General features: G+C 44.6%; 1 protein-coding gene across 1 annotated transcript in view; it reads left to right on the top strand.

The window, feature by feature from the left end:
* KHDRBS2 (KH RNA binding domain containing, signal transduction associated 2) overlaps window positions 1-22,820 on the top strand; it is a 387,570-nt gene that overhangs the window by 89,237 nt on the left and 275,513 nt on the right. Inside the window, exon 2 of the mRNA XM_044422177.1 lies at window positions 10,685-10,812. Coding sequence (XP_044278112.1) covers window positions 10,685-10,812 — 128 coding nt within the window. The remainder of the gene's footprint in view (window positions 1-10,684; window positions 10,813-22,820) is intronic.

Here is a 22,820-nt window from a genome sequence, read left to right as displayed (position 1 = left end):
ACCAGGTCTGAGACGATCTCCGTCAGCTCAGAGAGGGAGCCTGTTGGGCAGAAGGGTGCACGGTACACCAACAGAATGCCCAATCTGTCTTGGTCGCCCAATGCCAAGTAGAAGCACTCTAGACCTGGTCTCGAGAGGACAGGAAGCCCCACAAGGGAAAGAGAGGCTCGATGAACTAAAGTGACCCCCTCCCCTCCCCTCCCCTCTAGGCATGGCCGATGCTGATGGGCGAGGGTGGGCAGGTCTCCCCAGGCACCGGGCACAATTGAGAGAGGGATACATCCCCCCCTCTCCTGCCCAGGTCTCTGTGATGCAAGTCAGGTTGGCCCCCTCATCCACAATTAAGTTGTGGATGAGGGATGTTTTATTATGGACCGACCTGGCCTGAGGGACTGTTGGTAAGCATACCTGGAACCTTCTGGCTGGGGGAATAACCAGAAGGGGGGACAGGTGTCAACCATCTGTCCCTCCTTCTATGTGGACCCGTTAAACCCCCAATGCCATAACGCCCAATGCCCATAACCACGCCAATGGCAGCACCCACGTGCTCCCCAGGCAACCCCATAGAAGCAGCCAAGTGTGAATCCATTAAAAACAGATAAAATAAAACCAGATAAAAACAATTAAAAACAATAAAACCTTGCCACCCCCCGACAGCAGATTAAGGAAGCAGACCCACAGAGTCCCTGGCCAGCCCAGCCCCCACACAGCCCTGAACGGTCCCAAATGGCATCACCGCCCTTAGGCTGATGCCCTTTGGCCGCCAGCCCGAGGCCACTGGCCCCGGTCCCGGCCAGCGAGTTAAAGCCCATGGCAGCTCCTCCTCCACGCCCCACCCCCTGAGCAGCGCAGCTCTCACCCACGCCAGGGGGGGGGGCGGAGCAGGGCACGCAGAGCCCTCACCGGCAAGGTGTTGGAGGTGGGCCCGCAGGCCGGCAGCGACCCGGCGGTGGTCTTCCGGGCAGCGGTGCAGTGGCGGCGCGGCAGGTCTTCCCGGGTGGCGAGCGTGGGCAGTCCGTCCTTCCGTCCCTTCCTTCATAAACACCCCAGCCTAATGCCATGAAGAGCCGCCCAGAATCTCGGTCACTTTCACTTGCTGGACCTCTTTCCCATCTTTGGCCTTGGCCTGGGAACAGAACCAAGCTGAGATCAAATCTGCAAATGCTCGCAAACACTCGCAAGCTATTCTCGCATTATGCCTGCAAGTCACATGTGCAGACGCAGAACAACGTGTACAATGTACACACAAGCTGGACTCACTGTAATAGTAAGCAACAGTTGGACTTACTTCCTGCCAGAGGCCTCTGTGAATGTTCAGCACAAATTGGCCTTAGAGCAGAGGGAAAGCAGGCCGGAGTCTGGGGAGCCAAGCAAAGCCAATCTGACAGATTCCCACCCCTAAGCCAGATCCCTCTCATATCACTAGCCCCATCTTTAGGGCTAAGCCTTAGAAAAGACGTTACCAATGACCTGCTGTTCCTCCTTGTTATGCCAAGCATGGTGAATGCTGGAGGATCACTGCCCGTCAAGGTAGCCACTAATGAACAGGCTTGGTATTTGGCACCTTCCCACATTCCTCCATGATTGTGTCCATCTAACATCAGAACATGAACTTTGAGGATGAAGCTGTCACTCCAGTTTCATCCAAGACTAGTGACTGTATGCGAGCAAACCTGTGGTCCGTTTGAAAGTAATTAGCTATGCCCACCAAGTGGATTATTTTTTAAGCAGTATAATCAGAAGTATGTCCCAATGAAATTTCTAGGAGGTACTTCCTGGTAAGTGTCCATTAGGTTTGCAACTTCAGTATGGCTGCAAACCTTTCTTTCTGTTCTGCACCCTTCTCAGGATGTGTGTGCTAAGCTGGGAGAAGAACAGTTAAATCTTACTTTTCCTTAAAGGGACAGCTTGGTAGCATGTGGGTGGTGGTGGAGAGGTCCATTCTGCACTTTTATTCGGAGAAGAGGAAATTGTGTGAGCCGAGAGAACTCAAAGAGCAGTTAGAAAAGCCAGGCGAGGCAAATTTTTGAACTGGTTGTCAAGACTTCATTTTTACTGAGGAGCAAAGGTATTTCCCCTTTCCCCACCCACTTCCCTAGTTTTTGCTCACAGCGTATTTGCATTCATCTAGTGGGTGGTATAGAAATATAATAAATAATACTGATGCGGTACGTACAGCAATGATCTTGCCTGATCATTCTAGATTTTTCTAGAATTATCCATGTTTTAAAGGACAGTGAGTGCTTCAAGGAGGCACTGTTGCTTCAGGACTAGGAACTATGGTGCGCCCACTTGTTTCCTTCTGCATGACCTGAATGTTTGTAAATAAATAGATATTACAAGAACATTGCAAGACCTCAGAGCTTCCCCTAAGGGAAATTCAAAGCCTCCCTGAAATTCCCAACTGCTCAGCAAACTGGGATCTCTCTCATTCTCTCTCTCTCTCCCTCCTTCCTTCACATACACACACATGTGCTCACACTCACCACTGTTCTAAGATACCCTCATTTTATCTTCTTTAAAATACACAGCTCTTCAACTTTTCCAGAAAGTTTCCTGCTGTGCCCACATTCAGCTCAGCAGATCTGAGCTCATTACCAAGTCTCTCTTAGCAGAGAAGTAACATTATGTAGACTCAACTGCAAGCTCAGCGACAAATATTCAGTTGCTGGGGGAGCCACAAAGCCTTCATTTTTTGTTATTTTTCTGATCCCTTGGGAATGACAACTCTAGGGCTGTCATAAACCCAACAAATATACATAGACAGTCACAAGCCCATAACTGTTCTCAGTAATGACTGTGCTGCTTCAACAGGATCTTAATTCTGTTTTTGTTCCTAGATCATTTTTAAATATTGTTCTATAGATTTTTGGCCTGCTCCAGTAGCTCAACCAGGTAGGTTAGTCTTCAGAAAGTTCAGCAATCCAGTTTAGGAATGTGACAAATCTTCTCTTTGCTTTTCCTGTCAAACACAAACTAGGCCGCCCTTTTTCAGATTCTACCCTTGTCACCGGATGGCAGACAAAGGCCTTCTTATCTCCACCATCCTCTCCCCACAAACAGCCCTCCTACTCAGGGCTGCTGTTAAAAGGCACATGAAACATGAACTGACTTGGTACAGTGTTCCCGTATTAGAAGACATGGACTCGCATCTTCTTATATATGCAGAGGATACCTTACACTCATGTCAGCACTCCATAAGCGCAATAGAACAACGGTTACGAACCTATAAAGGCTTTGTGCCGTGCTGTAGGCTTCCTATGTCTTATGGCTTGACTTTCTGCAGCAGAAGACTTCATTGTCTCCGATTCAGGTGCCGTAGCCGCTATGCCCTCCTTGGCCAGAGGTGGATGCACATCCTCCTGAGGTGGATCAGTGATGTTTTCCTTCATTCTCTGCCATCCAAGCAGTGTTGCCACCTGCTGATAAATGTGCTTCCACCTCATACTGTACATTGAACATTGTGCTTTCCGTTTCTTTTCTCTGACCTCTGGTCCATGAAACCCACAGTTGTCTTGCAACATCTAACAGAATCAGGAGGACTCTTCCTCAAAACAAGGTTTTCGTCTCTAAAAGTTTACAGTTTGGGTACCCCTTCCCTCTTTTTTTGCTTGAGCTGCAGCAATTTATGTAGCATTTGAAAAGGGACTTGAAAACATTTCTGTAATTTAGTTGACTTCCCCAAATTCAGGAATAATTGCTCACCCAAACTACTTCTTTCACTGCGTAAGTGTAGTGAGTCATTCTCAAATCAAAGGATGCTTTCTTTTCCTTCACTTGCTCACTCCAAGGAGCATGTGCCACCTCAACTACAGAAAGTGACTGACCCTTTGTATGGCCATCATATTCCATAACTTGAGGCCAGTAGATTCATTAACTAGTTAATGCTATTTCTTTTACCAACATAACACACAAAGGGACAAACCCTGAAGTACCCTGAATGCAACTGCTATATACCATCATAATAAATGGTAAGTGTTCATCAACGTTGTTGTTTTCACAAAATCGGCCAACATTTCCAGGAGTGTGCTGTTGAATTGTTCAGCCATCTGGCTTAGGGTTGTTCAAGTTTTATTTATTTGTAAGCATCCACAGTATTCCATGAACAGTATGGATTCAAGGTTGATTGGCCTTGATTGGTATGCCCAATTTGCAAATAATTTCTTCCACTAAAACCAGAGCTACAGCACACATTTGATGCTTAGGCACAGCAAGAGCTGGTGGTTAAAGAAATGTGCAGTCACCATAAGCTGCTTTTTCTGATGTTTGCTATAGTAGGGCAATGGCGCTCCAGTATCAATTGCTGCCTGTTCCAAGGGGTAAGTGGCTTTTGCTGGGACCAAAAGTGCTCTTACTATTGCTATTGTTACACGCCGTCAAGTCTTCTCTGACTTAATGGCAACTTTATGAATGAAAGCCCTCCAAATTGTCCTGTCCTTGACAGGCTTGCTCAGCTCTTAAGAACTCAAGGCTGTGGCGTCCTTTATGAAAGCAATCCATCTCATAGTTGGGCTCTTTTCGTAGGACCCACCAATTGTCTTGCTGCAGAGGCACTGAAGCTTTAACATCGATGCTTCACTGCATCCTGTCACCCAGCCTAATAGAATCCTGCAGCCACCCTAGTTGTTGCTTCCCAGTTCCTAGATGCTCACTGATGTGAGCCTTATGCAAGAGTTGCAATATGTAGGGGACTAAACTTGGTGGAATCACAGCTCATAAGACTGCATTTGTGGCTTCGTTAGCATCTGCTTGGATGACTGGTAGGCCAGCCTTTAATTTTTAACTGCTGTTAGTCATTGCAGCAAGGCTCAAAGGTGACCTTCTGGTGATTTGAAACAATGCAACCACTTTAATCAGTGATGCTCTGTTCATCTGTTCCAAAGCAAATAGTCCCTAAACTGATGAGCAGATATAACTACAGCTAATAACTCTTTGCATGTTGTAGAACATTTAAATAACTGCTTTGGAAGAGCTCTGCTAACATGAGTTATTACTTCTTTATTAGGCCAAGGGAGTCAGTTGGGATAATGGTTTGCCAGCCATTTCCTACCCTGACAACTCCAAAATAGGCATTTTATTACTGGAACCCTTATGATACTTCCTTGCAAGGTTTCCTTCCCAAACAAGAATGTTCTGAGCTTCAAAGACCAGAATCAAGCAGGATTGTACCCCAGAATAAAGCAGGATTTCTCAGGACACAATCCCAAGTTTTCCAGGCAGATAAATGCCATTACTCACCACAGCACTGAAGTATCTTGTTGGGTGATGTTGAATAGTTTCAACAATACTTGGGGCATTATCCGATGTCCTCTCAGATCTAGTGAGTGGACATTGTAATGTGCACTGTCCTGGCTTATACGTATACACAGATTTGATCCTCTGTTAGGTCCTGGTTATCTCTGCTTAAGGATACCAGCTTTCCTTTGTTTGGTTTTCTGCAGTTTCTTCCAGAGTGGGACTATTTGTTGCCTTCTGCCTGAAGTTTCCTGGCCTGGGTTTTTTCATTGCATCTTTCAAACTTTATCTGTTTTATCAGTCTCTGGATCTGCACTACTGGATCCTCAAAGCTTCATGGCCATGAGTTCTTCATGATGCTTCTTCCTGTTTTTTTAGCCTCAAAAATCTGGTCTCCATACAGTGCATGGTACAATGGTACATGATTCATTGACTGTTTGGGATTTTGCACTTTGAAGTTGAAACTGGTCTTCTTGACCTGTAGTAATAATGAAATGTTCTTGTACTAAATTGACCTGAACTTTAACATCCCAGCTGTGATGTTCCCTTGCCACAAATTAATTCATTGGTTTTCCTACTCTCTGTGGGTCTCTCCAGTTGCCATTTCTGGTTTGCAACTGCTTCCTGGACCAGGCTTCATAAGATGGAGTTTCAACATGGTGTTTTACAGTACTTTACAAAGATTTATAAACCCAGCCTCCTGTCTCTGTAATTGGTGAGGCTGACCAGTAAGCATCTGCGATGTTCTTTGTTTTAGGGGCAACACCAGGAAATCCACTCTTTCCTTAAACAATTACTACTACTACTATTATGACAACGACGACGATGATGATGATGTTAGCCTATTCTAGCAGTTCATCCACGCAGATTACTTTTCAGGGAGCACAGTGGTCCCGTTCAGGAATGCAACCTCTCCTTTATTTGTTCATCTCAACCACAAACTAGATCTCTGTTCTTCAACACGCCCCCTACACACACACACACACACACCAAATACTGGCTGTTAAAGATACTTGAAATTAATTTTGTTACAAATTAATTTTTGCTATGAAATAGTAGAGAAACAGGGCACCAGAATGTCCTATCCTTACTCATTACTGTTTTGCGTGAAAGTTTAATCTGATCCAGAACTGAGAGGGGCTTCAGCCCAGCCGTTTTCATAGTTAGTACAAAAGTCTGAACCAGCAGAACTTATAAGAAAGGGAAGGACACCTGATGATGAAGCAGCATGCATTTCCTTCAGATGTGGCATTCCTGTGCCTTTTTAGGGCTTATGTCTTCTGCTTATAAATGGACCAGATGCATGCTTTTCCCACTCATAAATAAACAACACCTGTTTTCCTAGCAGTGCACCCCTATTTCACAATATTGATCCAGTGTCAGAAACATTAGAGCAACTCAGGCCAGCAAAGGCTTCAGTGCAGAAGGCAGCGAGTGACTGTTCAAATCAGTATGGATTGACTTGTACCATCCCTTGATGGGATTAAAAAGGTCTTTGGCCTATCGCCCTGATAGAAGCCACACAAAGCTGCTGGATGACAAGTAGGCAAGGACAAAAGCAAGCAGCAATTGTCTTTGGTGAAACACTTCCTTCCAAGTATTGAAACAAATACTTCCTAGACTGCGCATAACACACCTTTGGAAATACCTACCATTGATGAGCTCAATATGCAGTCCGGGCTCAAGAGCAGAGTCAAAGCATAGTTTCCTTAGAACATGGAAAGATTCCTGGATGGTATGGCAGTGTATGGATGCATGATGAATTCCCCTTTTGAGAATTCCAGTATGAATGGACTTGACCTATTCTTTCTGGAACACTGCACAGATTGGAACTTACTTAGCCACCAGCTTTCTTACTTCCCAAATATTCCAGCATGGTTCTCAGAGCAAATTGTTATCAAGTGCCTTTATTATTATTATTATTATTATTATTATTATTATAACATTTCTATGCCGCCCCTTGCCGAAACCTCGGGGCGGCTTACAACATGATAAAATACATTGAAATACAATAGTACATAATAAAATTACCATTAAATATAACAATACAAAAAATACATTGATTTACAAATACAAAATTAAAATTATCAGTATAAAATAAAAATATAGGAGGAGAAAGAGAAGGAAGAAGAAGTTGCCCAGGCCAGATCATATGTTTTAACAATTGAAATGATGTTTAAATAAAAAGGTCTTTACCTGGCACCGAAAAACCAGTAACGACGGTGCCAGGCGGACCTCTTTGGGGAGTGAATTCCATAGGTTGGGCGCCACCGCAGAGAAAGCCCTCCTCCGGGTACTTACTCTCCTAATTTCTTTCATGGAGGGTTCCCGGAGAAGGGACTCTCCCGCAGATCTCAAAGGGCGGTCGGGCATATACGGACGTAAGCGCTCGTTCAGGTAGCCAGGACCCAAGCCGTTTAGGGCTTTGTAGGTCATAATCAACACCTTGAATTGGGCCCGGGCTTCAATGGGAAGCCAGTGAAGCTGATGGAGGACTGGAGTCATGTGAGCATAACGCCCCGTCCCCGTCAGCAACCTGGCAGCTCTATTTTGCACCAATTGAAGTGTTCGGACTGTCTTCAGGGGAAGCCCCACGTAAAGCGCGTTACAGAAGTCTAGGCGGGAAGTCACCAGCGCGTGTGTCACCGTCGCCAGGCAGTCGTATTCCAGGTAGGGGCGCAGCTGATTAATCAGCCGAAGCTGAAGGAAGGCGTTCCTCGCTACCGCTGTCACCTGAGCTTCCAAAGAAAGCTCCGGGTCGAGGAGTACACCTAAGCTGCGGACCTTATCCCTAAGAGGGAGTGTTGCACCATTCAGGACCAGGTCAAATCTTTAGAAGTGTATATTTTGAGAGAAAATATGAGGGATCTTCAAAAAGCTTCCACAGTTTTATATTTTATACATATATTTTATATATTTTTTGCTGATGGCATTAAAAAGTTGGTACAACGCTGGGAAAAATGCATCACAAGGGAAAGTGACTATGTAGAAAAGTGATGTAAGATTTTGAAATTCTTAATGAATATAGTTTTAAAACATGTGGAAACTTTTTAAAGAACCCTCGTACATTTTAAAATCTGCAAAGTCTTGTGTAGATCTGTTAAAGAAAAAATACTGATAGATGTTTACATGGGATAAAATGGACCGGCCAGTCAAAATACGCAGAGTGGGAGAGCTGGTCCTGGGGAAGGTGGATGGCCTGCTGGAGATGCTCCCCTTTTTTCTAGATAGCCTACCACATGTTTCCTGTTGTAGAGCCAAGGGGCTGCAGTTTCTTCAAGCTCTTCAAAAAGGCATTAACAGCCACTGAATTAATGGTTTCTGTTGCTGGAATGCGCTGTGTTTTGCGCTAGTTGTGAGAGCCCCAGCTTAACTTTGTAGCTCGCTTTCTCTATTTTAAAATGGACATTCATGACATTATAGAAGAACAGACTTGCGCGAGGACTACAGGCTAAACACATTAAAAGTGTGTGAGCCCGCTTTGCGAAGGGGGTGGGGGAGGCCGAGGCAGACTCTTTTCGAAGCAAGGAGAGGGGCGGCCGTTCAGCCCGCTCTCTGCCTGATCCCAGGAGGGCCCTTGCTAGCAGCCAGGCCACTGGGAAAGGAAACAGGGAGTGGGTGGAGCGGCCCAGGAGAGGCCCATGCCCCGTATTTCTGAATTAAGGAGTGCCAAGATAACGGGCATCCGTTTTTTAAAAAATGTATATATTTTTTAAAAGTGGTATGAGCAGGCGAATGGGAAGAAGGTACTTTGGAGGGATGCGGAGCAATTGGAGCAGCAAGAGGGGGCAAGGAAACAGCAACTGGGCACATTCTCTCCTCGCCTGCTTCCTCGTATGGATGTGAAATCCCAGGACAGCGACTGAGGAAGGGGCTCAAAAGTTCTGCAACAAGACAGCTAAGCTGGTACCATAATTGCATAGGGTATCAGATGTAGCTCAGAGACTACCACTTTGACATAATCGTCTTCATTCCCCATAAGGAAAGTATTTGCTAGAAAAACACTGAGAAGATTCCACACGTTTCTGGTTCAGGTACCTCTGGGACACCGTGCAGCTTCAGGACAAGGAGATAGCTGTCAAATGATGCCTAAACACACTGAGAGGAAGTGTTGTATAGTGGTTAGAGTGTTGGGTGGAGGACCTGGGAAATCTGAATTCTAATTTGCACCCAGCCATGATGTTCATTGGATGACTTTGGGCCAGTCCCAGACCCTCAGTTCAGCCTACCTCATGAGGTTGCTGTTGTGACGATAAAATGCAGCCAGGTAAGCCACCTTGGGTTAAGGAAAAGAGGCTGGATATAAATGAAATGCAACAACAGCAACCTCATCTAAAGCTTTTGTGCAATCGCACGTTCCAAAGGCTCAGATACTATGCTGTGCAGTTTTCGGAAAGCTTGAGTGCTGATCCAGATGTGAAGAAAATTGGGTTTATCCAATATATTTATTACATGATAATTTTAATCACTGTAGTTTTGTCCTCACTGAACTGAACCGTTGCAAGAAACGTTAGTGAGAGCAGCTCACTAATGTGAATTACACACCTAAGGGCTGCGACTGGAAGCAGCCTGGTTTGAGGCTGCAACTCACCTGTGTAATCACCTGGCTCTCTGGTCATTCCTCAGAGCTTTCTTCAGGAATACAGACGGTGGTACAACTTCAGCCCCTATGATTAGCAGGCAGTAGCAATCTACTGGTTGTGGTGCTGGAGGAGACTCCTGTGAGTCCCTTGGACCACAAGGCGAGCAAACTGGTCAGTCCTAGAGGAGATCAACCCTGACTGCTCTTTAGAAGGCCAGATCCTGAAGATGAAACTCAAATACTTTGGCCACCTAATGAGAAGGAAGGACTCCCTGGAGAAGAGCCTAATGCTGGGAACAATAGATGGCAAAAGGAGGGGACGGCAGAGGATGAGGTGGCCTGATGGAGTCACTGAAGCAGTCGGCGTGAGCTTGAGTGGACTCCGGGGGATGGTGGAGGACAGGAAGGCTTGGAGAAATGTTGTCCATGGGGTCGCGATGGGCCGGACACGACTTGGCGACTAACAACAACAACAACAGCAATCTACTAGGCTGGCCAATGGGTCCAGCTCTCCCCACCCCTGCATAACGGCTGGTGTCTGTGTGCTCTCTTTTTTTCCAGCTCTCAGGTTCAGCAGCTGAGCTCAGTGACCCACTGCACAACTTTAGCTGCAAACAGATGCTCCTGGGCATGCCTGGTTCTGACACAGATTCTTGCCATTCCTGGGTATTCTGCTGGATAATGGCATAAAGTGTTACGACAGGATCAGAGATCCTGGTTTCACTGCAACGACTGCTGCAGTTTAACATACAAAACATATTCCTATGTGTAAGCGCCTGACAATATAACTTCCCATTAAGAAAACAAGCCCGTGTCAAAGAATAACAGCAGTCTAATTAGAGATCCTTTTTTGTTCACTCTTTGCAGAAATTGAAAAATTCCAGAGTTCAGATGAGAAGAAGGAAGATGAAGAGAAAAAATATCTTGATGTCATCAGCAACAAAAATATAAAACTGTCAGAAAGAGTATTGATTCCTGTCAAACAGTATCCAAAGGTATTGTAATAGCTATATAATATAAGATAGACTGTGCTATTTTGATAGATGATTGTAGTTGTAGATGTAATTAGATATGTTCAAAATGCTAACTCAGTGTGTTATAAAAAGAGATTGAAAGTACATTCATGCCTCTGTATTGTTTTCAGTAATTGTTGGATCAATTTTTTTTTTTCCAGATGGCAGTTTGGGAAAACACACACTGGGGACAAAGCTGGGTCAGGGAGTGGAGCTCAGTGTTAGGGTACATGACTTACATACAGAAGGTCCTGGGCTCAGCCTTTGGTCCCTTCTGTTGAAAGGATCAGGTACCAGGCAATGGAAAACACTTCTGCCTGAGATCAAAGAGAGTTGCTGCCTGCCTAACCTGTGCAAGGCAGCATCCTTTGTTCCAGCTCATTAAAATCAGTGGGGGGCTGCTTTTGATGATCCTCAGGTGGAAGGGTTCCCAATGACTTGCAAAGAGAAGGTGAAGAGAGGGCTGTGTGAGAATTTCACTGATGAGGGCAAATCATCTGGAATGCCATGTGTGCAATCGTGAAGAAGAGCAGTAGATCTTTCTCCCCTGAGATGTGTTCACAAATTCATGAAAATTGTGACCACATTTTAAAAATGCACATTTTTCCAAAAAAAAAAAAAAAAAAAAAAAAAAAATGAAAAAAAATTAAAAAAAAAAAATTTTAAAAAAAAAAAAAAAAAAAAAAAGAGGAAAAGGAGTGCAGTGCTTAAGTCACTGGGGAGAAAGTGTGCCGTTTTGAAAATTATGCAGAGCTGTTTGCATTCTTCTCATTCAAAATGCACATGTTTCCTATTAAAACAGGCTGGAAAAAATAGATCAAAACTGTGAGTGCTGGTGAAACAAATTTGAAACCACATTATGGAGAATTTTGGCAACTCTGACAATCACTTGTTCTACCATCTCTAATTGAAGATAATCCACCAAAACACTGTTCCAGCAGATATCTTCTTTCCAAGAATGCTTCTGCGAGAGAAAACCCTGGGCTTGTCTTCAAAATTTACTATAACAACGGAGAAAGTCTTTTCAGTTCTTGCTGCATGTCAGCATTTGGCCATTCATCTTCAGTGCACAGGCCCACATGGGATGCGGCAGTTGCTGACTGCTGAGGCTGCATCTGTTAAGAGAGGCAACATAAAAGTCAGGTTTCAAGACCACCATCCACTAGATGTACCAGCAAAGAAGTTCAGTTTAGGCATGTGCCAATGTGCTGGCAGAGACAGCTATTCCTGCCCTCTTCTCCCCATGGTATCCCATTCTTTGCCCCCCAGAATGCTACACAGATGGTCAGAGGACCCTGTTGAATAATGTGAACTATGGCTTCTGGGAGAGGAGAAATCCTCCAAATCAGGCAGAGGCATGTTCCATTCATGAAAGGCAGATCCTTGATCGCCCTGCAAATGTTTGCTTGTTTGTGATATTCATACCCTGCCCTTATTCCTACAAGGAACCTAATGCAGCTCATCAACCCTACTTCCTCCTCTCCATTTTATCCTCATGACAATCCTGCAAGATAGGTCAGGCTGACAGTCCGTGACTCAGTCAATATCACCTTAGTGATAACATGGCTGAGTGGGGCTAGAATGTGGATATGTCCTGAGTTCCAGTCCAACAGTCTAACCACTGCACCATACTGCCTTTTTGTAGTATTATAATGTTATTCAGTTAAATACCAGCTGGCAGAATTTCATTTTTTAAAAGGCAGGTCATCCTTCCAATGAGTTTATACATACCTGAATTCTGACAGTAGAGAAGTAAACCAGCATACAAAATCAGCCACAAAATCGACTTTTCTAACACCATTCTGAACTTTTATGTTCCTCTGCAGGAGCTCTAAATTCCAACTTAATGTTGGTCATCCACCAACCACTCAGTGTCCTTTTGGGCAGGGAAACAGATGGATATATATTAGGCAAGTGCCCAAATTGGGGGAAGAGATGATGAAAGGCTTTCATTCTTAGAGCAAGCTGGTTTTTTTTTTCAAACAGAAGAGTGTGGCAATCAGAAAGGTGGGCAGTTTTCTTAAGTTCTGCCAGCTTAATAACCATTCCAATTTCCAAACAAATAACTAAAGTGAGTCTTCAGTATTTTGAAAGAATTTCCTGCGAACCTTAATTGAAAGGGACATAAACAACTTAATAGACATTCCTTTGAAACGCTTTGCATTGCTTGCTACGGCATTTCTCATAGAATGATTTGGTTTCTTCCCACTTATTTTAGAGTTAAAAACAAAACGCATCTCTAAGGACTCCAGTGTGGCTGTAAGCCAGCCTAAAAAATGTCACTTCCCCAGACCATAATTCCTCGGTACCAATCTGCATAACAAAGAGACAGGCAGGAGGTAAGTTGGTGGAGGGTAGGGGGTTAGATGAAGGAAAGGAATGCCACTTTCACCTGTGCAGCCTTGTATTTTATACAGATAGTTGTTGTACTGGCAGTATTCAAACGGAAATGGTAAACACCTCCATTTATCTCCAGTGCAATTTTTCCTGCTGATTTATTGTCACTTGGTATTTGGCCCTGCTATTAGCTTTGATTACACTCTCCACTTTTCACTTTATTCTTTCATCAGCAACAGCAATAAATTACAATGGGTAAAAAAGTCTATCGACCCAAATGAGAGGTGAGTTTAAAAAAAGTGAGAGAGGTGCATTGATTCCAAGATGGCATTTACCTCCTGAATGGTAAACGTAAAATAGATGAAGACGAATCATGAAAATGGGGAAAGGAACCCAAAATATACTATATTAGAAAACCGCTTATTGATGCTTATTAATGTTAAGCTGTTCCATTGTTCCAAGATTTGTAATGCTCTGTAGCATCAGTGCCTAATTCTGTGCCTGTCCTGTGCTTAGTTTGAGAATCTGAGGTCTTTTGGCAGCAAACACAGTCAGGATATATTACAGAACTGCAGCTTGCCCTGTTTACTGTTCATCTCTGCCCCTGATGTTTAATAGGAGGCATATTTTGCATCGAGTCAAAACTGAAGACTCGGCATAAGCTTTGCCCATGGGAGGATCTGAGGCATAGGCGAGGGGGGCTTCCTCTTCCCCTCCTCATTAGTGGGAAGAGGAGCACTTGTGCTGCACACTGTCACTTCCTGTTTCTTATGATGTCACTCATGGATTGCTAAAGCTGAAGCAGTTTAGGTGAGAGATTTCCCAGTGTTTTTGCCGCACCTGGCACTGGGGAGGAAGCTAAGGGGGAATGTCCCGTGAGGTTAAAGACTTTTTAGCCTACATCCTGGATCAGTTCATAGGAAATGCCCATTCCAATGTATAACTGCAAAATACCGTTTCATGGCGTTCTAGTTTCACTGAAAATATTTTTATCCCATTGTTCATAGAAATGTGCTGGCCTTTTCCACATTTGCAAAGGAATAAGCAAGCAAGGTGGGAAACAGAGAGGAATCTTGACATTGAGGGCCAGATGGGAAGTCCTAGAGTCAAGACTGTGCTCAGGTTGCCGCTTGCCTGTCCCTCAACTGTCTAAGAGGGTAATATAGGTGGTTGTGGGGCCAGTGCAAACAGTTGAATTTGACCCATTTGCTTCTCAGAGTTGGTGCAGGATTGTTCCAGGAAAAAGGATCCACCTTTCGCAGGTGTGTTATTTGCAATTCTGCAGGTGTGCCCAAGTGCAGGACTATCTCCTTAGCTAGAGTAGAAAGGGGACCACACTGTATCCCCTGTAAGTGGAGTTGGCTCCAGATTCTTTTGGAACTCTGGGTGAGAAATTGTGGTAGATCTTCCCGGGCAAGGGGCATCTGTACACCTCAGTCACCACCAGAACTGAATTCATTCATCTTTGAGGTCTTCTAGTGCTGCTTAAAAATTTCCTTAAAATATTCATAGTGCAGGGGCAGACTTGGCCACATGACTGTGATTTTGACCTGGGCTAGAATTGTTTTAGGGCAATGTTGTCTTAAACTTATGGTTAGCAACATGGTACAAGTGTGGGATGCAGTACCCACAATTAAGATGCTCCAATCTTGAAGAAGCTTCTGCTGCTCAGATTTGATTTCACAGACAGCTTAGCACTGTTGAAACTCTAATCAGATGCTGCCACTAATTCAGATAAAGCTGAAAATTCAAGCACAATGACTCATGACTGGCTCACTGATTTTGGCCAATGGTCACACTGGCTCAGAATGATGGGTGTTGCAGTCCAACACATCTAGTGGGCAGCACATTGGTAAAAACTGTCCTTGGGTTCTTGGTACTTTAAGTTTCGTGCAACTACTGCAAGGGCTCTTCACATGTTTTCACAAATGTTTTATATGTATAGCTCTCTATGATCTACCAATCTTTAATGGAGTTAATTTCTAATCGTTCAGGACACTGTTTGATGAAGAAAAGCATGCTGCAATTGAGACTTTTTTTCAGATAAATTCAGGCATTCTTTCCTAATCCCAGTGTTATGTATGTTTCATTCAACTGTGATGTGTTTTTATGTTAATGAGAAGTGCACATTAGAAGTGTACAATGTTTTTCTGTACATTTATGCAGTGATGCAAAATTTGCTGCAGGATGAAATGTAACCACCTTGATTCACCTTGCTGCTACATCTCTTAAGACGCAAGGAATGGCTCTTTTTCTGGGCAACTCTACAGTCTAATTTAGTGTGGATATAAACTGGCATTTCTCTATGAAAATTGCTGTAAAAACTTCTAGAAGAATATGGTGACTTGATTCCAGCTGTAAGTGGTGGAAAAAATTTGATGAGCCCACAGGGTATTCGTTTACAATGAAATTAGACTTTACTGCTAAGCAAAATCTGGAGTTTAATTCACAGCAGAAACCAAGAAATCACAGAACTGGGAAGAAAGAAGACTATAAATCCTTGTTACCAGAAAATGGCTGAAAGCCAGAATGAAGAAACTGTGATAGAGCTTATCAAAACCTGGTCTGACTAGTACCTGGATGGGTAACCATCCAGGAATCCCGTGCATGGCACCGTGACTTTCATTATAGGAGAAAGGCATGATATATATATAGGAAATACAGCTAGTAATAAGTACAGTTGAGTGACCTCCAACTATGAAACAGTTTCCCTTCATTCTGAGCAAGCTCTGCCTTTTGGGCCACTTGATATGAACACCAGCCATCTCTTTTGCAGCTGTGTGACCTGGAAATCCACACCCCTCCCCCCCGCCAGCCATTTCACGCAAGTGGTTAGGGGACAAGTGGCTGGACAGCAGCACTTGTGAAAGGGATCTTGGGGTACTGGTTGACTGCAGGCTAAACATGAGTCAGTACTGTGACACAGCAGACAAGAAAGTGAACGCCACCCTTGGTTGCATAGCCAGAAGAGTGGCTTCTAGATCGAGAAAGGTATTACTACCACTCCACACAACTCTGGTGCGTCCGCAACTGGAGTATTTTGTGTTCAGTTCTGGGCCGCTCATTACAAGAAGGATATAGCCAGGTTAGAGGCAGTGCAGCGCAGGACCACAAGGATGGTGGCCGGATTGCAGGGAAAGCCATATGAGGAGAGACTGAGGGAACTGGGTCTTTTCAGCCTGGAGAAGAGGAGATTCCAAGGGGATCTGTTGGCCACATATAGGTATCTGAGGGAGTGTCACATGGAGGTGGGTAGACACCTGTTTTCCCCTGCAGAGGAAGGCAGGACATGTTCCAACGGAACCCAGGGAACCAAGGTTCAATTTAGATGCCAGGTAGTACTTCCTGACAGTTAGGACCCTGAGGGTATGGAATGGGCTTCCACGGGAGGTGGTGGAGATCCCATCGGTGCGGATGTTCAAAGATAGGCTGGACATGCACATGGTGGGCATGTCGTGAGTGGAGCCGGCTGGAGCCGGGGGTCAGACTGGGTGGTCCAGATGGCCCCTTCTGACTTGCTCTGTTCCTATGTTTCTAAGTGCTTTTACTAAGGATGTGTAAGGATAACAGATCCTCTCCCTGAGGCAGGGCATCGTTCCAAAGCACACATGGAGAAATCAGCTCCAAACAGATCTCTCCTTTACATGACCACTTTAGATGGCAGCCAAAGGGTGTAGAACACCAATGAATCCTGTGATGTGCTTTTACCCCATCTGCAAGAGCATCCTTGCATTTCTTCCTTGATGGTATCAGGTGTAGTGGTGGTATCAGGTTCAAAACTGAAGAGTAACTTCTGAGAGGTCATAAAACATCATACTTTATTTCCTTTGCTTTGGCCCAGGCAGCAATCAGGGCTGGCATGAGGAACTGGTATTGCTGGGTGTTGCAAGATCACTCCAGTAGGGATGCCACCGCCAGCCCTGGGTTCTCCTCTTCCTTTCGGTGGCTCCTTCTCCTGTCCCCTTTAAAGCAGCCTCCAAGTGCCTGGCCCTTCTGCTTCTAGGCCCAGAGAGAGAGACCAGGCAATGGGCTCTCAGCATTAACAAGGAACAGATGAGTCCGCTCAGAGAAGGGAGCCTGCTGAGGGCATCTCATCCAAGAGTCTCCCAAATCCTGGAGCCACCACTGGCAGTAATTCATCAAAGCTGGAAACAAGCTGAAAAGAGCCACCAAACAGCATGCACATCTTTGTCATCTCTAATTTGGTCATGCCCGCAGCTGCAAACAGTATTTAAGAAAGTGGCTTTTGTTTTTGCAAGCCACTTTTCATTTCCTAGCTAGCTACGTCCTGTAAATAACATTTGCACCAACCTAGGTGCTCCGCTGTATCACGCAGAAGGCTGGGTTTTACTGTCCTTGTTCTGTCATTCTAGGAAGCTCTGCTAGTGATGGTGCTGATTTTCTTTCATCATCTCTTTCTTTTCCAATGTCTCTCCTCTCCAATCCTGACAGTTATCTGTCCTGCTTTCATAGCCGTTGTTGGCACATTTATCACCCCCTGGAAATGCATTCCGAATGCTTTGCAAGCTTAGGAGTGTTTTTGAGTGAGTCTCTGTGAAGAGAAAATAGGTAGAGGGAACATCATAGAGTTGGCATTGGGAGATAGGATGTGCTGAGGAAAGAGAAGTCGTGCTGTCAGAATTTAGAGCAGGGAAGCGGACGAGCATTGCAAGCTTTCTCCTCTCCCCACCCTCCTTTGTATTTCTGTTGTCAAGAATCAAAAAAGCCCCTTGCTGAATTGTGCAGATGCGGAATTAGTTTTTATCTGTCAATCAAGCTGGGCAAAGTTGCAGGCTATTGGAAACAAATTAATTCAGTTCACATAAAAAGAAAGTAAAATACCTGTGTAACAAATCACTGCAGAAATATGAATCAAAGGCTCATATGTACAGCACAGATTCAAAGGGATAAAATGGCTAAACATGAACCGGAATTCCATGAAAAATTGATTTCCAGAAGCATTTTGCAACACAATCTTATGCAGTCCAATTGGGAGTTCAGCTCCCAGATATGTGAATATATGATGGTAGCATTAATTGTAATTTTGCCGGCTTTTCCTAATATTCAGATGCAGTGACAAGAGCTACAGTACTGATGGGGTGAGTGCATGTAATTGTTTATTGCATATACCAATCTAAATGAAAATCAAGTAATTTATGGGAAAGCCTATAAGGGAGGGGAAAAGCATGAACTCAGTACAAGTGTGCGTGTAGTAAAAATTTTCTCTTCTGCCCCCCTATGGGCTGAAGATATAAAATGGTCTGGATCATGCCCAAACACTACAAGGCCTATGACCCCAGCACCTGAGGATTGTGCACAATACACATTACCCCATTAGAGCACTGCAATCTTTCAAGTCCCTCACAAATCAGATTTCAAAAGGAACTTATTGCCAAAATCCTTAATGAAGTAATCAGGGTATCCGTTTCCCTAAAGATGGAGGGATGTGTTCATTCGCTTAGGTGTTTACAGTGCTCAGCATCTGAAAAGGTTCCAAAGGTGACTTAGATATGTTGCGGGGGGGGGGGGAATTCTTTTCTTTTTCTTTTTAATGACAGTCTTGCCCTGAGTCTTCGAATCACACAGTGCAAAGGGAAAAATTAATGAGGAAGGAGGAAGAGGAATCAAAGCAACTCGGGCACTGGTTCTTGAAATTATACCGTTCTTCTAGTGGCCAGCTGGGATGAAAACAGTTCAGGAAGAGGCTGTTATCAGCCAAGCCCTGTTTCCTTTCTCTTCTTCTGTACCGAACCTGATGGAATGGCAGTAGAGGCAGACCCAAGGCAGCTGTTCTCATGAATGGAGATGCATTGTTCACCAGTGCACAACCTCTGGGAGGCTTTTCTGCAATGATAAGTCTATATAGAACTGGTTGTCTATCAATGTAGTTTACCCACTGAGAGATCAAGGAGTTCTCCTTGCAGGGTCCATAAAGCAAGAAGACAGATTTCTGTTGTCTTTTCTTTTAGTGTTTTGTTCAGTTTAAGAGAAAGCACCAGCTGGTTTATTATTATTTTCAGTTCTCCTCAGTCCTGTCTGGGCTGCAAAGAAGCCTCATTCCTAATGCCCTTCCGTCATGTTGCCAGAAGCTCAGCTCTGCTGTCCTCTCCATGTTTGTGGTGGATGTAGCAAGGAGCTGGCTCTGCTTGTGGGTGTCAACCAGGCAGTTCAGACTGCTGCATGATCAGTTCCATGAGTGTGGAGGAGACAGGGCTGGGCCCATGCTGCAATAGCAAGAGTGGGGAAGATGTCTTCTCCCCATCTCCCATGAAGAGTGGGAAAGGGGAAATACTGGAGGAGACCATCGTATCTGGTAGCAGGGGTGATAACCGTGCCTTTACTCTTGGTTGTATGGACTTTGTAAAATCCTTTGTGCCTGCATTTTATGGGTTTTCATATGCCTTTCATTCTCCTGTCCTCTCATTGATAGAATCAGATGTCTAAAATACAGTTGTTCAAATATGCATTTCCAGACACGTATGAATTCTCCAAATATGCAAATCCCCTAAACGCATATTTTCACTTTAGTCTATGCACATTTTTGATTGGCTTGTTTATTTTTTGCATTTTTATGACTAAATGTGCAAAAAATGTGCTCAGTCTGCAGAATGCATGCAACTGGGAAAAACCAATCAGCCACAGAATCTGCAAGTTGGCTTCATGGTCATCCAAACTCATTTGACCCCTTTCCATGTTTCCCAACATTTCCACTCCTACAAAGAACAATGGAAAAGTGAGGATGCTTTCCTGGAAGCATTGCCCATTTCATCTAGTGGTGCCATCCCTTGCTTCAGTCGCCCTGTTCAGCAGATCTTCAGCAGAGCTACATTTGTCTTCTTCAGTGGCAATTTGTGGTTGTTGGGGTGAAGGACCAGCTCACCATGGAGTGGAGCAAAGGGGACATCAGGATGGGGCCTGGGAAAGGACTCGGCGCATGTGCATTTTGAGACATGAAACTCAGGCAGTGGGAGTCACTTCCTGGTCTAAGTGACAGCATAGGAACAGCTGCATGATGGAAGAAGCCAGTGCACAGAGGAAACTTCCTTCCTTCCTTCCTTCCTTCCTTCCTTCCTTCCTTCCTTCCTTGTTCCTTCCTTCCTTCCTTCCTTCCTTTTCCTTTCAAGGTTAGGCTGGGGACATTGGTGCGGAGAGGTGAACATCCTGCCCTCCAAACGGCATCATACCTCTATATATCATTCATGCTTCTGATTAGTTCTTCCATGTGATCACAGTCCTTAAGTCCTAAGCAAACAATATTGTTAGTGAAGATCAGACTGGCAAAGAAGCTTTTATGTACTGTATATGCTGAACTTCAGTTGCTGTCCCAATCCATAAAATGACAATAGATGCCTGCATTCAGCATACAATACTTTCACATTTCTATTCTGGAACCCTCTAATTTATGGTTTCCTAAGAAAATCTTTGAAAAAACCCCTTGAATTAAACATTATGGTGGGTGGGAATGCCAATGTGCTTTGCTGCAAATTGAATTCAGTCACTGAAGTTAAATACTACTGTTAGTTCAGTTTGATATGACCAGAATTGTGGTATTTCATGCAACTGTCCCTGTTATCATACACGATCGCATGAGAGCCAAGAACCGCACTGGAGAAAACCTCAGATGGAGAGATCAGGGTTCAGCTCCCTGCTCAGTCACAGTGCGTACTCGTTTGGTCGGGTGGGAGGGGAAATACATTTAACCACCAACTTGAGGGAGTGAAGCTGGTCAACAAGTCCAAATGGTTCTGGAGAATCCAAGCAGACAAGTGCAATGGCCTAATTAGATACCCAGTGGCATGGCAAGGGTATCTTCCCAACCTTCACCATAGGCAATGCCTCCACTGGCCACTGATGTGACTTATCCTTTTCAGATCCCAAGAGCAAAGGAACCCACATCCAGGAATCTCATCCAAGAATTCCACAAACCATACAGTGCATATTGTTCTCCCAAGACCCAAACTTGAATAATTACTAAGCTAGCATTCTCACTCTTACACAGACAGCCAGGAGGGCTGGAATAGGATAGCCAGGGCTTTTTTTGTCATAGAACGCACTGGAAGAGCATTCCGGCACCTTGTTTTGACGGGCGTAGCAGGTTCATTAACATAGTGCCTGCGGGCTGCTTGTGTGCCGGCGCTCACTGTGAGGGCGCTGCTCGGCTTGGGATGCTGAGTGCTCACTGCCGGCGGCGACCATTATGTTTATGTGTGTGTAGAGTGACTGACCCAAGAGATGAGTTCCAGCACCTTTTTTTTTTTTTTTACAAAAAAAGCACTGAGGATAGCTACTCACCTATGGAGAGAGGTGGTAGGAAGGGGTTATAAAGGGCCTGGGAAATTGCTCCAACCTATTTCTAGTCAAGTAATCTAGCTCAGAGCAGTACAAAGCTGTCCACTCCTGAATTAAAGGCACAAGAAATCATTGGGTGAAATCTGAGACGTACTTTTCGTTAGTGGAAGGGATGACACTGCTCAGGCTAGTGCCCAATGTCAACTGAGCAGGACTCTACAACATGTTCGGTGTAAGCAAGTGTAAGGTGACACAGTCTGGAGCAACTTAACCTCATAGATGAGCTGATAGGATCAGTGACTAACCAAGAGCAAGAACTTGCCCTTACCAAACAATATTTTTAATCCAAGTCACCTCCTCCCCCTCCTCATCATCATAATCACTGTATTCATGCGTTTCTGCTTGTGGCCTTTAACTGCGCTGCTTGAGCTTTTAATTATGTTAGTAATGATTTATAGGTCCTGAGTGCTTTAAGGAGACACAGAGAAGTGACAGTTTAAAACATCATCTGCAGCACAATGTCAGCCCCTGCAACAAACAATCATTTGATGTATGGGTATTTCTGACAATAATCTACACAGACAGTCAAACTTGTCTAACACTCAGTGTAGGCTGGACTGGAGCATGATCATAAAGGAAGCAGCAAAATAGCATTCAGCTGAGAACCATACTAGTTTAGCCACACTAAACTAGTACTGCAATATCTACCCTGCAATCAGAACCAGCATATATTGTTTAATGTCACAGGGCGGGGGCAGAAAACATTATACCACGCAAAATTGGCCTGTAGGTTTTGCAGAATCTGGTGCTGTCAACTGATGTTTCCAAGCCTTCACATACCTCCGTGTGGCTCTTTCACAAGAGAATCTAGGGGAACGTGTCGACATGTTTTCAGAACTGCGCACAGTCCGCACATGCCAAAGCCATGAGATTGTGTCCACCCCACTGTGCATCTGCTGAGGCAAGCATGCTTATTATGTTTTCTTTAACTCCAGCGACTTGGAAGTAAAGATCATATATGCTGGAACTGTTTCCTCAATGCAGCCGTGTGACTGACCCAAAGAAACCAGCATTCCTATTCGAGGGTCTGATAGCTCAAGGGTGGGCAGGTGTGGGATCCAAAGTCTGAGCTCACAAATACCCAGATGACCTTCAGGGAAATCAACTTTTTTTTTCCAGAAAAGGACCCGCCATGCCACGTCTGTCCTTCTGAAGCAGCAGTACGGGTCAAGAATGGTTGTTTACTGTGACTGACCATTCTTGCCTCACAGATAATTGTATAGTGCTGTTCAGCATTGCTCCACTGTCTTCCTACTTTTAGTTGGATGCAGCCACACTGTTCCACCTTTTCTCTTTGCTGTGCC

The sequence above is a fragment of the Varanus komodoensis genome, unplaced genomic scaffold (assembly GCF_004798865.1).
Source record: "Varanus komodoensis strain SLA01 unplaced genomic scaffold, ASM479886v1 scaffold12, whole genome shotgun sequence".
NCBI classification, from domain to species: domain Eukaryota; kingdom Metazoa; phylum Chordata; class Lepidosauria; order Squamata; family Varanidae; genus Varanus; species Varanus komodoensis.
Note: the sequence above shows the minus strand (reverse complement) of the source record. Positions and strands in the feature narration are given on the sequence as shown.